Source organism: Poeciliopsis prolifica, unplaced genomic scaffold (genome assembly GCF_027474105.1).
Source record: "Poeciliopsis prolifica strain line A6 unplaced genomic scaffold, Auburn_PproV2 SCAFFOLD037, whole genome shotgun sequence".
Lineage (NCBI taxonomy): Eukaryota > Metazoa > Chordata > Actinopteri > Cyprinodontiformes > Poeciliidae > Poeciliopsis > Poeciliopsis prolifica.
In genome coordinates, this window is record NW_026562412.1 from 886633 (window position 1) to 903753 (window position 17121).

At 41.2% G+C, this 17121-nt stretch overlaps 1 protein-coding gene across 1 annotated transcript; it reads right to left on the bottom strand.

Annotated features, from left to right (window-relative positions):
• Window positions 1-786: 786 nt before the first annotated feature.
• On the bottom strand, window positions 787-15477 carry LOC129374653 (semaphorin-4E-like). Its single transcript, XM_055053171.1, has 16 exons — window positions 15420-15477; window positions 13330-13429; window positions 12892-13037; window positions 8292-8354; window positions 8109-8204; window positions 7878-7977; window positions 5177-5287; window positions 4940-5088; window positions 4687-4862; window positions 2518-2626; window positions 2172-2394; window positions 1630-1748; window positions 1393-1559; window positions 1269-1318; window positions 911-1174; window positions 787-836 (listed from the first exon to the last, which is right to left on the bottom strand). Exons 2-16 carry the CDS (start codon window positions 13424-13426, stop codon window positions 787-789), a joined length of 1920 nt encoding a protein of 639 aa, XP_054909146.1. The 5' UTR covers window positions 13427-13429; window positions 15420-15477.
• Window positions 15478-17121: the final 1644 nt, after the last annotated feature.

Here is a 17121-nt window from a genome sequence, read left to right on the forward strand (position 1 = left end):
CTGGACTCTCTGGTGACGGTGGCAGAGGCGAGGACACTGAACAAACTGCTGGACATCATGGACGATAGCAGCCACCCTCTACACGCCGTCATCAGCAGCCAGAGGAGCCTGTTCAGTGACAGACTGCTGCTTCCCAAGTGCCGGACCAATAGATTCAAGAACTCCTTTGTCCCCCACGCCTTCAGACTGTACAACTCCTCACTGGGGGGTTGGAGGTGACACAGGACAGAGGGAAGAAGGAGTAGTGACCCCTGGTACTTTTCTGCAAATATCCATACTTATCAGGTCAAACCACATAGTGCAATATCATATCACTGGTCAATCTATCTGCCAAATTTCTATATTTTCTCTTGTGTTGTATTTATATTTTTTATTTATATTTTACCTATATTCTTATTCCTTACTTATTTTTGCTTAATTTAAGATTTTGGCTACTCACATTTAGTGTGTACCTTTGTATTTAACTTGTATTTCTTGTATTCTTTTGTATTTTGCGCACTGTGTGCCAATTTTCTGCCTGTAAGCTGCTGGTAAGTTCAATTTCCTGAGGGAGTCTTCCCAAGGGATCAATAAAGTACAAGTCTAAGTCTAAGTCTAACAGTTTCCACAATAGTTACAAGCATGGATAATGACACTTTGATCATTTTAATCATTTATTTTTTTATATTGTCTGCAGTGCTGCACAAAGTCAAACAGAATTGGCTTGTTCTGTTACCAAATTCAGTGGCATCCCTCTGTTCGTCTTCGACTGGTGGGGATTCCCAACTGCCACTGTCACTCTCAATCTTAATACCCCCAGTCTTGTTTTGAGAATTCTTTTCCCACCAGGTGTATATCTTTGCCATTAGACACAGCACAGAAAAAAGAGCTAAAACAGAGATAATTGTCGCCTGAAACCAGTTTCCCCCACCCTCTGAAACCTTAATGTTGTACAAGATCACCGCCATCCTGTGCTCTCTGCCTTTAACTACTTCCACTGTCTCACAGGTGTAAAGGCCTTCATCAGTGAAGGAAGGTGTTAAAACGAGTCCCTGGCTGAGCAGAATGTGTCGGGGACCGGGCTCAAGGATGTTACCAGAGAAGCTCCAGCTGATGGGGAGATTGGTGTCAGGGGAGCAGGGGAGGAACTGTGCCACGTCAACTGTGAGGTGGATGTCGATACTCTTCGTTGACCCTGTGGGAGAAGCCAAAGCAGCCATAAAAATTCTCCTACTACTCTCCTCACTAAGGTAAAGGTGTGTAAAGAGCTTTATGTGGGGAATACTTGCAATGAGAGTTTGGGCAGATTCCAACATCACCATCAGTGAGGTTCTGGATCCTGCAACAAATGAATTCAATCCTCTGATTATAAATGTAGCACACAGTGAACATGTCTTAGTTAGTGTGACATACATGGAGAGGTTTGAAGCACCAGCAACAGCAGCACACAGGCCTCTGAGACGGTCCCAGCCACAGTATGGATCTCTGGCAGTAAGGCAGTCGGCACAGGATGTGTAGCGGCTGCAGTCCCTCACACTGAGCTGAGCAACAGCAGTTCTAGTTGCACTGTACAGCTGACCCTGCAGATCATCAGAGTTCAAAGGTTAGCTCCAGGTCCATTTAGTCTACAGACATGTAGCTGTAACCTACACTTCTAGAGGAGAGCTGAAGGAAGCGAATGGGCTGAGGATCCTGAAACAGCTGCAACTCCTCAATGATTCGCCCTCCATCATCACCAGACCACACCGCCTTCTGCAGCCAACCAGAGTCTGAAGGACAGAACCAGAGGTTAACTCTATTTTCTACAGGGTAACATGTGTAAAGTTACAAAGAATGCTAACAAATATGTTTTGGTTTATTTAGCAAAATAGTTAGCTATCTAATTAAAGGTGTGTTTTGCAAGTTACATATTTAGTTTGTGAACTAAATATTTAATCTGGAACTATGATATTTAAGCATGTATAACCTAATGAAAATAGAGTTTTTTCTATATTACTAGCTAAATAAATGAAAGTATTGTTGGTACATTTTTTTACAGTGTAAGTATACAAACACCACACACACATCTCTCTTATGTTCAGAGTGAAACTGCAGGTAGCATTTGCGTGTTCATTGGTCAATACAGCCATTGCCCAGTCTGATCCTGCAACGCCAACATGTGTTAAGTCATTATTTATGGTCCAGTTACTTACTGTTGCTAATAAACATGATGTTGTGCTGCTGTCCATCCAGAGATGTTACTTTGTCAACAACAATTCTTGAGAACTGAACCATAGACCGGACCAGCAGGGGCCTCCCACTGATCGGTTTCACGGCTTGCTCTATTAAAAAGTGGTTCTTCACAAACATCAGGGTTCTGTCTGGGATGTCATGAGAAGTCCTTACATTTTCCTTTCGCATTTCATCATTAATACACTGATAATACAGATCAGAGATCATGTGAGACTAATCATTTTATTTACTACCATCTAATGTGAGTTTGGGTTTCATGCTTACCGAACCAGGGTAAGCGCTAAATATTGTTCCTGTGAACCTCACCCAGCTGCCAGAATCAGTCGCGGACATAACGTTCCCCCTGTAAACTTGCTGGATGTCTGACAGCTTGTAGGCGCAGACAGCAGACTGACTGCAGGTACTGGACGGCTTCCTGCAAAATAAGTGCTGTCACTACCAGGTCAAATAAAACATTAACTTGGAGCACTGCACGCTGCCAAAAAGGGATTTTGGTTGTAGTTCATTTCATTGACTTATTTATATTAATGTCACTTAATTCATGTTGTTCAGTGATGACAACTTACTTTTTTTGTGTTCAATCTCTTAACAGTTAGACACTGAAAAAGCTTAAATTAACTCAATGAAATTAAATGAATACTTAAATATTTGCTCCTGGTCCATTTAGTCAAATAAATACATATTTCTGTTTTTTCCTTCTATCTCTTAGCTTGTTGCAAAACTAAAGGAGTTAACATGTTAGGAAACGCCCTTAAAACTAAGGTTAAAGGATATGACACACTTGGGAGCGCCCTCTTTAGGGCCTCTGAAGCTTAGTCACAGGCTAACAAAGGAATTTACCAACAGTTACTTGTTTCCATTTTATTGTGCTAGCTCCTAAACATAGCATGAGAAATGGACCAGCTGTATTTTGGTTTTAATAAATGGAATTTATGACTTCCACTCACTGACTGTTCTTCAACCTCGTACATGAAGAACCAAGCATGGAGACAGATAATTCTCCACAAAATGGAGGCCCCAGCCAGGATGCATGGAGGTTAGTGATTGGGAAATTGAGGATAGCACACCAAAAGCCGAACTGTTCGTCAACCAGTAGATTTAAAAAATAAAGAGGTCCTTTTGTTTGTGTAATTAAATGTAACTAAATTGAGAGGATTGGTGTCTGAAGTGCTCTGCTCCAACATTGAAGAGTACAGAGTAGTTTATGGTGCAATAAGTATTTAATGGAATAAAAGGAAGAAGATGCATCCCAGTTGCCAGTTGCATTATGCATAAATTGCATAATGCCAAGTTAGTGTAGCATGACATACTAATGGATCATCAGGTTACAGTGCAGCAGCACCACCTGGATGCTCCAAAACCAAAAGGCAGAGGAAATTATATTTGCTGCATGTTCCACAAATTGTACGACAAGTGATTATCTGAGTGTGACAGAAAACCAGCCAGACAGTTCACAATATTTTTGCATTAAAACCAAAATAAAAAAGACCATAAATTAACTTTAATGTTCTTGTTATTCAGCAGACAAAATTAATTTAAACAGCCAACAGAGACTGAAAACCATCAGTAGCCATCAATATTGATGGCTCCTGATGAATGATTGGATTTTGGAAGAGCAAAGAGTAAAAAAACAAAAACAAATTCATGATATTAGTTTTCGACCTCAGCCAAAATGATCTCCTCTGGACAAAGTGTGGTAAGCATTTGGTCCGGACCGTTAACGGACATGGACCTGATGTATTTTCTTTTCAACCCGACACCATCAGAAAGAAAACAACATCACAGCTCTATAAATGGTGACAAATACAGAAATCTCAGTTAATTCTTAGGCAGAATTGGTTCGGAACCAGAGAGGATCAGAGTCTGCCTTTCTTCAGCCTTTCTTCAAAAAGTGACTTCCTGTCATAAGTGAATGAGGCTAAGGTGATGCCATCACTTGAACATAATGTGACCGGTTCCTGATCCCAACCAGAAAATAGAGAAACTAAATTATAATGGGAGACATCAAAAATATTGGGCTGATTGCACCAGCAAAACACTGGATGTAGCCCAATAGGGTGAAGACTCCCTGTGACCTCGTGACAGCTCTACGCTAGGTTCTAGATATTGACTAGTTTGGCGAATTGTTTCTGCTGATTTTATTTTGCTGTTAGGTTTTCCTCCTTCTAACTTCTAAATTAGAAAATATTTTCAAAATGCTCAAGCAATCTTCGTTTAGAATGAAATTAAGACAGAAACACCAAGATTCTGCGGATTGGACTGGAGATATGATGTTTAGAGGAGGACAAGATTCCTGGCAACATCTGGAAGGAGCAGTCTGCAAGATAGCTCAGGATACATATGGACATACTCAATGATTGTTGTGAGGTGATATTCATATCCAGTCTTCTTCTGGAAACAAGCTAATGTATTTGGATTTATGGAAAACAAACCATTTCAACAACCTACATATTGAAAACCTGAGACTTGACTTACGAGCTCAAGGTGAATGTTGCATAGAAGATGCTGTCGGTCACGTTATTTTCATCTTGGAGAAAAAAGACATCCTGCACCACAGACTCTGAACCTTCATGTCCAAACGGGCAGTCCAGACGGGCTTTCAGAAAAGAAGTCCACTTTCTCTGCAAAATTCTCAATCCTCCCAAGTCACTCTGAATCCGCACAGATGTCAGATTTTAATACTGATTCATGTGATGTTTTAATGGAAGTTTGACATTTAGAGACATACTTTACACACTCGTGCAACTGTTGACAGTCGCAACTTGTTGCGTTGATTCCTGTTTTCGATCTCTGTGAGGAACAAGAAGACGCTGTCGTCCTCGTTGTTGTTTGAATGTTTGCTGATTTCAGCAAACTTAATGGAAATTATGGTGGGTTCTGATAACAAATCATTTAAAATGTATCGTTATATTTGACAAGATTTCATAGTTAAAGAACCTTTAACTGTGTCAAGCGGCCACCTCACCATTGAGCCAAGACCATATTTGTTCAGTCCTCAGGGAAGGCTTCCCATGTCTTTGGAAAAATGTTACTGTTCCCAGGAAGTTTATAGAGCCAGCGGTATACAACGAGTTTCCTGTTGAGAACAGAGGAAAAGTTTGACAATTTCTGAAGCAAATCATTACAAAAACATTCTTTCAGTATGAGTGGGATCCACTGAAATCACAACTCTTGTTCTGGATAGTATGAGCCATGTTTAGGTAGAGTTCATTATGTTATTCTATGTCAGTTGGCACAGGATTAAATCCATATGAATCTGGAGTGAAAGTAAGACATACAGCAGAAAAAAGTGACTTCCTGTTATAAGTGAATGGGGCTAAGGTGATGCCATCACTTGAACATAATGTGATCAGGACAAGTCTGTAGTGAGACATTGTTAATCTGATGCTGCTGTGACCTTGCAGGTGGAAGTTATTGAACCTTGATGTTTAATAGAAAATAGTCAAATTTTGACACTAAGCCACACCCACATATTTTGATGTATGAGAAATCTTTTGATAACTTTTGAACTTCAATGCCTCAAGAGTGTGCTGAGTGATTCTGAAGTCTATATCTGAAAAACTGTAGAATGAGCTTGATCAGATACGTCTAAAAAAAAGAAAATGAGGGCTGTGATCCAACTTCCTGTTGGGTTAAACCATGGCTTCAAGAGACTTTTTTGTAGGTCATGACAAGATACACTAAGTTTCATTATTCTAGGTTAAAGTAAGGCTTCCTTGACAGCATGCGGGGCTGTCATGGAAAAATTACAATAAGGTCACATCTGCTAGTCATTTCATAGGAAATGTTTAACTCTTACCAAAAGAACTATTTGGGTTACTTGTACGAGGTTGGAAGGTTGTTTTCAACTGCTGCGTAAGGAACAGATCGTCTTGCTCCTTGTTCTCCTTCTTTATCATCGTATAAAAACTTACATGTTGTCTCTGCCTTGCAGAGCTTAGCAAGCTGAGTGAACTGGATTAGCCATGCATCCAGACTGGCTTGATTATTGATTGTCTTATGAGCTCTCTGTATGGTGCACAATACACGAATAAACCTGATTGAGTGATTCTACCTGGACAGTGCTTGGAAATAGTTTCATCCACAACAGGGCTGATCATTTAAAATATTCTAGGGAGAGCTATAGAGAACGATTGTTATGGATTCCTGTTGAGAGTTGGATAAGGACCCATCCTCGTGAGTTTGGTTCAGTTTGGCTCGAAACTGTGGAATTTGGAGCCAGACGTATGGCAATGGCGTTAGAGGTAACTTTGCCACACCACCATACCCACCTACTTCATTGATTTTGGTCAAGCCTGGAATCCACAACACACCAACATGTCTTTTGTCTTTGGACACAGTTTCATGTTGATTACATCAAAGGGGTTAGATAGCGACTGTTCACAGTAAAACATGACAGTTCCTGTTCTCACGGGTCGTGGCCTATATGATGTCATCATTTGACCATTGGGTATTGTAGTGCACCTGATGATCAATCACTGAAAGTTTGGTGCCTCTGAGTTTTTGTGTACGATATAAGAGTTTCGTGTTTCATGGTGAGTACGAACTTTGATCTCTGATAACGCCCCTTGGTCAAAGACTCACCGTTTTGATAACTTTTAATTGGCTGTCTTTTGTACAATCTGAAGTCGATTGATCAAAATCCCAAGGAGTTCGATCAAATGTGGAGAATATAAATGGCCAAAATGGGGTTAAAATTGGAACTTCAATCAAAAATGGCTGACTTCCTGTCTGACTTGCAAGATGACATTAATTGTATGATCTGTGCACCTTGGGGAGCGTCTACAATAGTACCAAATTTCTTGTCTCTATGATGAAGTAAGGTCATAGCGGCGTGTCTTTTGAAAGTTGCTAGGTGGTGCTGTTGAGTCGTTTCTTGTGTGATTCTTGCGACGACTGGAAAGTACATAAATTTCACACAAGTTGTAAGTGTCCGCCAAGTTTGGTGAGTTTTTGAATATGATAAAGTTCCCAAAAACCCCCCCAAAATACCCCTCTGTGGGGGGGCAGAATCGTAAGTAAAGCTGCAAGCAACGTTGTGCAGCCCTCGCACCTCAGGACTGCTCCAGCCTATTTGCTACCGCTGCTCACCACAAACGCTCTTGTGCAGTTCCCATGCCCATCCGCTGGATGATATGCATTCGGCAGCACTCCCCAACGACGCACAAAAAATCTGGCGCAGATCAGCCAAGGAAGCGAGGAGATATAGCTGATGGATAAAGCTTGGAAATGCAGCTTGGAGATGCAGCACAGTCAAATTACATTTCTATGCTGTTGGGCTCTTTAGAGGTGAACAAATGTCACACATATCCACAATGGTGCCAATCAGATGATCCATGTGTGATTTAGAGACGATTGTGTGCACATGGCAAAGGAGCCGCTTCTTGTGCGATTCATGCGACAACCTTAAAATACATAAATTACACGTGGACACAGTACGGCTGTTTGCCCACCTGAAAGCCTGGTAAACTCGAATGGATTGCATACCAAAATCGAAACATTTTTTATGACCGTCGGCTGATGCGATTAATTTTTACACCGAACTGTCAAACAAACCAAACTGAGCAACCTAGTGATGAGTATCAATATTAATTGGCAGATTTCACCTGATTCTCACCTTTTCTGCTATTGTATTTAAGCATGGGGATAAAAATCATCGTACCAACCATTCATCAGGGAAGCAAACTTTTCATCGGGCTTAAAAGGAATTTTCCCCCTGCCATTCTGGAAACTGTCTTCCATGGTCACTTTTCCTTCCTGAAACATCTGAAAAAATATTCAGTATTTATAATAATTTAGAAACTATACTTCTAATTCTTCCTACACAATAAATACCCAATAAATGGTTCTGATACTGAAGGACAACAATTCCAGCCTTAGGCATTGGAGGAACGTACCAGGTGTGTGCAGGTAGGGTCGAATGCTTTGGTTCCACAAACCAGAATTTTGCCATCATCCTGAGTGTGCATCATCGTGATGTAGTTGTCACATTCCTGTTAGAAGAACAGCTATTTCTCCAGACTATGTTAAGATGAGGGAGAACATTTGACATTTCCTTATTTTAATGAGCTGTAGTGTACCTCGATGCTCCTGCCTTTCACCTTACACAGAGCTTTTTCTCTAGAGGTCACCATCCAGTTAATCTAACAAAAAGACAAATCAGGAAGTCAACATGTTTATGAGGAGATGCATGCGAAATTCCTTCATTAGGTATGAATCTAAAAAGAGGAATATCTATCAGGGGTGCACAGTGGTGAAGTTGGTAGCATTGTTGCCTTGCAGCTTGAAGGTCCTGGGTTCGATTTCTGACCCGGGGTCTTTCTGCACAGAGTTTGGATGTTCTCCCTGTGCATGCATGGGTTCTCTCCGGGTACTCCGGTTTCCTCCCACACTCCAATAACATGACTGGCATTCTCCGTAGGTGTGAGTGTGTGTTGTCCTGTCTGTCTCTGTGTAGCCCTGCGACAGACTAGGAACCTAGCCAGGGTTACCCCGCCTCTCGCCCGGAACGTTAGGTGGAGAAAGTCACCTGCACCTCCCAACCCCACTAGGGACAAGGGTGTAAGAAAATGGATGGATGGAATATCTATCATAAGGGGTGCATTGTGTAAGATATTGTGTATCTTTTGTAAAGATACACCATAAATATCTAACAGAGGTAATTTGGTTTATTATTTGCCATATTTTCCAAACTATAAGTCACTCTGGAGTATTAGTCGTATTTTGGGGGAAAATTTATTTGATAAAAACCAACACCAAGAACAGACATGTCATCTTGAAAGGCAATTTAAAATAAAAATAGAATAGAGGCAACAACAGGCTGAATAATTGTACGGTATGCTAACGCTACATGACACATAATGAACTGAGAACATGCCTGGTTTATTAACATAACATCCATCCATTTTCTGAGCACCCTTCTCCCTAACGGGGTTGGGAGGTGCTGGTGCCCATCTCCAGCTGCGCTCCGGGCGAGAGGCGGGGTCACCCTGGACAGGTCGCCAGTCTGTCGCAGATTAACATAACATATTAAGAGTTATTCATATAACTATAGCATAAATAACATGCTAACAAGATTACCAAACCAACCGTGTCAATACAAATCACTAAATCTTCATCTTCGGTGAAGATTTACCTCCGCTAAATCCGGAGGTAGCTTCTACCACACACATTATCCACACAGGCCTCGAGCGCCCTCTTGTGGTTTAGTGTGAAAATAACATGTGATATGATGTAATAATGTGTTGTTAATTTCACACATAAGTCGCTCCGGAGTATAAGTCGCACCCCCGGCCAAACTATGAAAAATATTGCGATTTATAGTCTAGAAAATATGGTAGTCTGCAGTAAGTTCAACCTTAAGAGACTCACACACACACACACACACACACAAAGAAAGAATAGGTATTAAAAGGTTTTTATTGGCAAATGATATTTGCCAATTAGAATGGATTTGAATCGGTTTTCTCTTTGTCAAAACCACAATTCATGACAAGGAAGAGATATGAGACTAAGAGTTCATGGATGCGGGACAGCTTTTCAGCCGGAAGTGAGGCTGCCATGAACTCAGAGTCTCGGGTGAAGCCTAGAAACTCTGGTTGGCTGATGAATTTCTCCTTGGACAATGGAACCCTATATGACAAAGGAACCCTACATGACTCAACAACCGTTGGAGAATACCTAATACCAGGGGAAGCAGCAGGGGGATGATTGAGGAGGAAGTCATCAAGCAGGTCCAGGGCTGAGGGTAGATTAGAGATGTTGAGCAGAATCCAACAGAGAGCTTGGGAGACATTATTGAAGTGGCAAGAACTACTCCTGCACCTGAAGGTGAGCCTGACTTTGAAGTAAAAACAGTTATCCCATTTTGCTCCCAGCAAGTACCACAAAGAAGGTGCATGGGCATGACCTTCTTTGTGGTCATGCCCATGCAATATTGGCAATATTGGCCTTGGCGAGCCAAGCACCTCAACCCGTGATTTTTATGAGGGCAATTGCATAATGAATGGAAGCAGAGTACAATGAGAATGGGGGGTTTGGGAAGAAGAGAGTTAATGGTCAGATATGGGTTGGAATGAGGATGGATGCAGGATGGATGCGAGGACAGACTGACTTAAGTTGTTCTTGCTTGAACAGGCTGCAGACATGAAGAAAATTACAAAATGGAAATGAACCGGAGCTGTCATTAAAGTTAGTATAAATGGGGTTTTTATTGAAGACCTGAACTCTTCTTCCGCTGCAATCCATGGTTAGAGGGGGCTGGAAGTTGATGTCAGACAGGAGTAGGAAGCAGCGGAATGGAGGGGCAGAGGGAACTTTGATGGCCGACAGAGACGCAGGAGGAACAGGAAACAGCTTGGGTGAAAATGATGAGAATTGTCGTATCAAGAACAGACCAATCTAAGCAAACACCAGATTGAGATTGAACTTAAGTGGCATTAGAAGTGGAAGCTTTGTGATAATGTTAAAAAAAATGGAACAACTGTACTTAATATGCAAGTCTATGATAAGGGACAAATAAGCATCAAGTTTCACCCTATGATTGGGATAGATAGAGCAGAAGAAAATAGATGGAGCGGTGGTTGAAACCAGGTGAGAATGAGGGGAGCCCCGGTGGCATTTGGCAGGGGGATCGGAGGATTTTTGGAGCGCTAGCCAGATGCCAATGAAGTAAGAGGAGGAGGCCAAAGAGGAGACGGGGAGGAGTCCTGAATGGGGAGAAGGGCGGCAATGTTGGAAATACAGGTCGGAAATACCTGCTGATCGTAGTACGGAAGAGGGAGAAGGTTCATCGGGGCAGCCTGCCGAACAAGTGCTTCCGTAAGGTGGGGGAGGAGGAGAAGCACCAAGAACCTCCAAGATGAGATTGCTGGAATCGAATTTGGGACATGGAATCAGACAATGACTGGTCAAAACTCGGCCAAGGAGCGGGTGAAGACGAGATGCTGGATCTTATCAAGGGCATGATGCTTGATGATTGGAGGAGATGAGGAAAAGATTATCATCGATTGGCTCTGATCAATGCACATAATGATGATGCCCATTTTTTCCTCCCATGACAGGCTAATTAAGTCAAATTCTTACAGTTAATTATTGACTCAATCAAATTTTATTTGTATAGCACATTTCAGCAGCAAGGCATTTCAAAGTGCTTTACATCATAAACACAAAGTCATGCAACATATAATAGACAATACATTGTTACATATTACATTTCAAAAACAATTCTAAACAGGTGTGTTTTTAATTGCGATTTAAAAGAAGTCAGGGTTTCCACTGTTTTACAGTTTTCTGGAAGTTTGTTCCAGATTTTTGGTGCATAGATGCTGAAAGCTGCTTCTCCTGGTTCTGGTTCTGGGGATGCAGAACCAGAACCAGAACCTGAGAGTCTGGAAGGTTGATACAACAACAGCAGATCTTTGATGTATTGTGGTGCTAAACCATTCAGTGATTTATAAACTAACAACAGTATTTTAAAATCTATTCTTTGAGCTACAGGGAGCCAGTGGAGGGACTTTAAAACTGCTGTTATGTCTCTATCTTCCTGGTTTTAGTGAGAACAGGAGCAGCAGCTTCTGGATCAGCTGCAGCTGGAGGATTGATTTGTTGGACAGGCCTGTGAAGACGCTGTTACAATAATCAATGCGACTAAAGATAAACACAGGGATGAGTTTCTCTAGATCTGGCTGAGACATTAGTCCTCTAATCCTGGAGATGTTCTTCAGGTGATAGAAGGCTGACTTTGTAACTGTCTTTATGTGGCTCGCAAGGTTCAAGTCTGAGTCCATCACTACTCCCAGGTTTTGGGCTGATTGCTAGTTTTTAGTTGTAATAACTGAAGCTGTGCATTGACTCTAGATCTATAGCTCTAGATCTATAACTCTAGATCTATAGCTCTAGATCTATAACTCTAGATCTATAGCTCTAGATCTATAACTCCAGATCTATGACTCTAGATCTATAGCTCTAGATCTATAGCTCTAGATCTATAGCTCTAGATCGTTCCTCTTTAGGTCCAAAAATAATGACTTCAGTTTTGTTTCTGTTCAGCTGGAGAAAGTTCTGGCACATCCACACATTTATCTGTTCTAAACATTTATTCGGTGATCGGATGGGGTCAAAGGTCACCTGGTGACATCGTAATGTAGAGCTGTGTGTCATCTGCATAGTTATGGTATCTAATATTATTTCCTGTTATAACCTGAGCTAGTGGGAGAATATAAATATTAAATAAGAGGGGTCCTAAGATTGAACTTTGGGGTATCCCACATGTGACCTTTGACCTCTTTGATGAGAAGTTTCCAATTGAAACAAAGAAATCCCTGTTCTTTATACAAGATTCAAACCAGCCGAGCACCAAACCGGAGAGTCCAACCCAACTCTCCAGTCGATTCAGTAATATGTCATGGTCGACAGAGTCAAAAGCTGCACTGAGGTCCAACAGAACCAGCACCGTGGTTCTCCCACAGTCCGTATTTATATGGATATCATTGAATACTTTTACGAGGGCAGTGTCCGTGCTGTGGTGAGCACAAAAACCAGACTGGAAAGTGTCAAAGCAGTTGGTCATCATGAGGAAACTATTCTGTGACTGTGTAACTCAAAAAACGTTCCACCATACTCTCCTTTTGCTTCTTGTGTATTTTCATTGATGTTTCACCACTTAAGCCCAGTTCCTACCTCACTGGTCTTTTCAGTGATGTCATCCAAACGGAGCGTCATGACCTTTCCTCTGGCTCCGATGAAGAGCAGACCGATGTCTTCTCTCACCAACAGGGAGCTCAAACCGTCAAAGTCAGGCTTCTTAAACAGCTTCAGGTTAACACCTGAGGGAAAGAATCCAACCGTTATCCTCAGGCTACTTTAGAAATCAGACCATTTAGTTCTCTGCATTCTATTTAGAGATATCATAGTAAGAGGGGGTAGACAGCATCTTCATTCTACACTCATATTACTTCTATCCATTTTATGCAGTGCTTTGAGTTGGCTTGTCATTCAAAGTCACAATGAAGCACTAGAGATTTTATTTACAACCTGCTAAAGTGAGGAAAGGTCCACAGGATGTGAATACTTCTGCACTGGTCTGGACATTTCACTGCTGCTGAGAAGATGCCTCACCTGAGAAGGAAACGCTCCGGCGGGGTTTCAGGCTTTGGGCAAATCCTCCACTCATAATGATCAGGACACAAAGGAGCTCTACCTGACTCTTCATCATACCCTTAAACAGGAAATAAAGAAAAAACATATTTTCTATGACAGTTATTATGGAAACAGCAGTTTTTGTCCTGTTTTATAGTTGGACATCACAGGCTATTATAGCTAGAAGTTTTCAGGTGAAATGTCTCAAAAACATGATAGATTTATAAATTATAAAATGAGTCATTTGAAGTATCTTATTTTTCTCAGGTCTTTCAATCATCATTTTTTGAATTGGTAAATTATTTACTGCTTGGGTAGTACATTTCACAATAAAACATGTACAGCTGTGGTCAAAAGTTTACATACACTTGTATAAAACATAATGTCATGGCTGTCTTGAGTTCCCAATAATTTCTACAACTCTTATTTTTCTGTGATAGGGTGATCGAAACACATACTTGTTTGTCATAATAAACAGTCATAAAGTTTGGTTCTTTCATAAATTTACTGTGGGTGTGTTGAAAATGTCACCAAATCTGCTTAGTCAAAAATATACATACAGCAACATTGTCCCTTCGCCATTTTCACGGCAACTAGGCGCTTTTGGTAGCCATCCACAAGCTCCTGGCAAGCTTCGAATGTTTGACCACTCTTCTTGACAGAATTGGTGCAGTTCAGCTAAATGTGATGGTTTTCTTGCATGAACCCATTTCTTTAGTACTGTCCACATGGTCTCAATGTCAGGACTTTGGGAAGGCCATTCTAAAACCTTAATTCTAGCCTGGTTTATCCATTCCTTTACCACTGTTGATGTGTGTTTTGGGTCATTGTCCTGTTGGAACACCCAACTGCGCCCAAGACCCAACCTTTGGGCTGATGGTTTTAAGTTTTCCTGCAGAATTTGGAGGTCATCCTCCTTTTTTATTATCCCATTTACTTTCTGCAAAGAACCAGTTCCACTGGCAGCAAAACAGCCCCAGAGCATAATACTACCACCACCATGCTTGACAGTAGGCATGGTGTTCCTGGGATTAAAGGCCTCACCTTTTTTCCTTCAAACATATTGCTGGGTGTTGTAGCCAAACCGCTCAATTTTTGTTTTGTCTGACCGCAGAACTTTCCTCCAGAAGGTTTTATCTTTGTCTATGTGATCAGCAGCAAACTTCAGCCAAGTCTTAAGGTGCCTTTTCTGGAGCAAGGGCTTCTTTCTTGCACGGCAGCCTCTCAGTCCATGGCGATGTAAAACATGCTTGACTGTGGAGACTGACACCTTCGTTCCATCAGCTTCCAAATCCTTGCAGACCTGCCTTTTGGTGATTCTTGTTTGACTCTTGACCATCCTGACCAATCTCCTCTCTGCAGCAAGTGATAGCTTGCATTTTCTTCCTGATCATGGCAGTGACACAACTGTTCCATGCACTTTATACTTGCGAATAATTGTCTGCACAGTTGCTCTTGGGACATGAGGCTCCTTTGAAAATGCTCCAAGTGACTTCCCTGACTTGTTCAAGTCAATAATTCGCTTTTTCAGATCCACACTGAGTTCCTTTGACTTTCCCATGTAGCTTTTGAGGCTGAGTCTGATCACTCAGCCTCAAAATGAGCCCTATTTCAATGGGCTCATGATAAGTGAACAGCAGTAGTCAATCAGAATCACTTACAAGAAGTGAAGAGGCCATGACATTAATCAAATTTGATTGACACAACTCTCTACGTCACCAAAATTGACAATTTATGTTGCTGTATGTATATTTTTGACCCAGCAGATTTGGTGACATTTTCAGCAGACCCATAATAAATTTATGAAAGAACCAAACTTTAAGACTGTTTTTTTGTGACAAACAAGTATGTGTTCCGATCACTCTATCACAGAAGAGTTGTAGAACTTATTGGGAACTCAAGACAGCCATGACATTATGTTTTTTAGAAGTGTATGTAAACTTTTGACCACAACTGTAAGTAAAGCTCTGGATTACATCATATAAAAAGCATGTACGCTTAAGAAGAGCATTCTTGAGTACGGTGGATTAAAACATTTCATTTTGTCAAAAAAGGTTGTGATGGCTTACCTGGTATGGGTGATTATGTAGAGGCAACTTACTTCTGATAACTCAGAGGAACCAAAACATGTTTATTTTTAAAAGCAGGTGCAGCATCCTTTGAAGGCCAGATTTGTTGGCGGTTGCATTGTAACGTGGCAACAGGGCCTGTCTGAATTCAAAGACTCTAAAGACTTTTCCAAATGCGTCCGGCTACATCTTTGGCTGCTCCAGGTTGTTCAGTGATACGGCCTGATATCCTCTTTAGTGTTCAAGGCATGTCAACTGGTGAGAGTCATAGTTTGAGGCACATGGTCCCTGATGTGGTGCAATACTAGGCGCTCAAAGCACTTCATAATTACAGGAGCCACCTGACAGTAATCATTCAAACTGATGATGGGAGACTTCTTTGGCTCAGGGATCATTGTTGTTGATTTCAGGCTGGGTAGGATGACTGTCTGAATCGGGGGCGGTTAAAGATCCTGGGAAAGATGGGTGCGAGCTAATAGGGTAGGCACACGCTTTGAGCACACTTGACAGGCAGAAGCACACTTCTGACAGCATGCTGCTGAACAATGAGTGGAGTGGTGCATGAACCCAGTTGGGCAGGGCTGGAACAGAGGAGTGTTTCTAATAGGTTTCAAAGCAGGCAAAGAAGCAATTTAATTCTGTGTTCAGACCAAACGTAATTTGAGTATCAGGTGTGTCTGGTTTACAGTAGCTTTGTCCAAATTCATGATCTGCATCCTTTGCAGGACCCAGTCTACGTTGGACAGGTCTTCTGCAAGCCGAGAATAAACGATAGAAACGATAGAAGCCCCAGTTTCACAAAGGTACAGCCTTCACAACTGTCTCTGCCCCCACCTCAGCGTAATTTATGTTGCTTAGTGTGAGCAGCAGAGTGAAGAAAAAAACAAGGGAGCCAAAGTTTGTTTGTTAGCCATGTTTTACTCCTGATTTCTGTGTTATTCCTTACTTTTTGTAGTAAAGGGTGCTCCATAGTAAAAAAAAGAAATCTATTAGTTTGATTCTAAAATGTTTGATTGTGTATAGGACATTTCTACTAGAGATAAAAAGAAGTAAATTATAAATTTTAAAATCTAATACTCTCCAGACCTCAGATAAGACAGAGTTAAATAAAACTAGTATTTATTGTTTGACATCTTAACTTTCACCAAACAAACCGATTTGCTCAGTAATAAATGAAATACTTTAGTAAACCAAAGATTTTACAGCTAAATTCTACTTGTCTGAATAATGTTTTTAACTTCCACTCATTGGGAAAAGCTGGGAGTTTTTATAACAATGTGTTGGGAGTCTCCTGGTACAGCTGGCAGCTGGCAAGGGGACTGGCAGTTAATCCAGTGGGAACAGACATCTCAGAAAAATTCAGAGCGATATGCAATTAGGTGATGTATTAATAAGGTATTGTTTGAGACTCTAACATTTATATTCTCACCAGGTAACTTAAAAAGTCACTTCAAGTGTAATAGCAGAATAATTTGCCACTCTTCTTTGCCATTGCCACTTTTCCTTGAACGCCCAGTTTGGAACCGCTATAAATTATGGGATACGTTTCATGTATCTAGTGTTGTGTGGTTGAACTGTTTCAAGAATTTTGAGTGTTCTATGTTCAGCCAAAGCAATCAATACTGAAGTTGGAAAGTCTTTTGCTGCTGGACACAGAGCATCAACCAATCAGAGAGACTCTGCTATGAGACATCTGGGGTAA

Coding starts and splice junctions, on each gene's coding strand:
- LOC129374653 (XM_055053171.1), bottom strand. CDS start 13,426: ATGATGAAGAGTCAGGTAGAGCTCCTTTGTGTCCTGATCATTATGAGT. Junction 5,288..7,877: donor GTTTGCTTCCCTGATGAATG/GTTGGTACGATG, acceptor TGTTCTCAACAG/GAAACTCGTTGTATACCGCT. Junction 837..910: donor CAACATTAAGGTTTCAGAGG/GTGGGGGAAACT, acceptor CTAATGGCAAAG/ATATACACCTGGTGGGAAAA.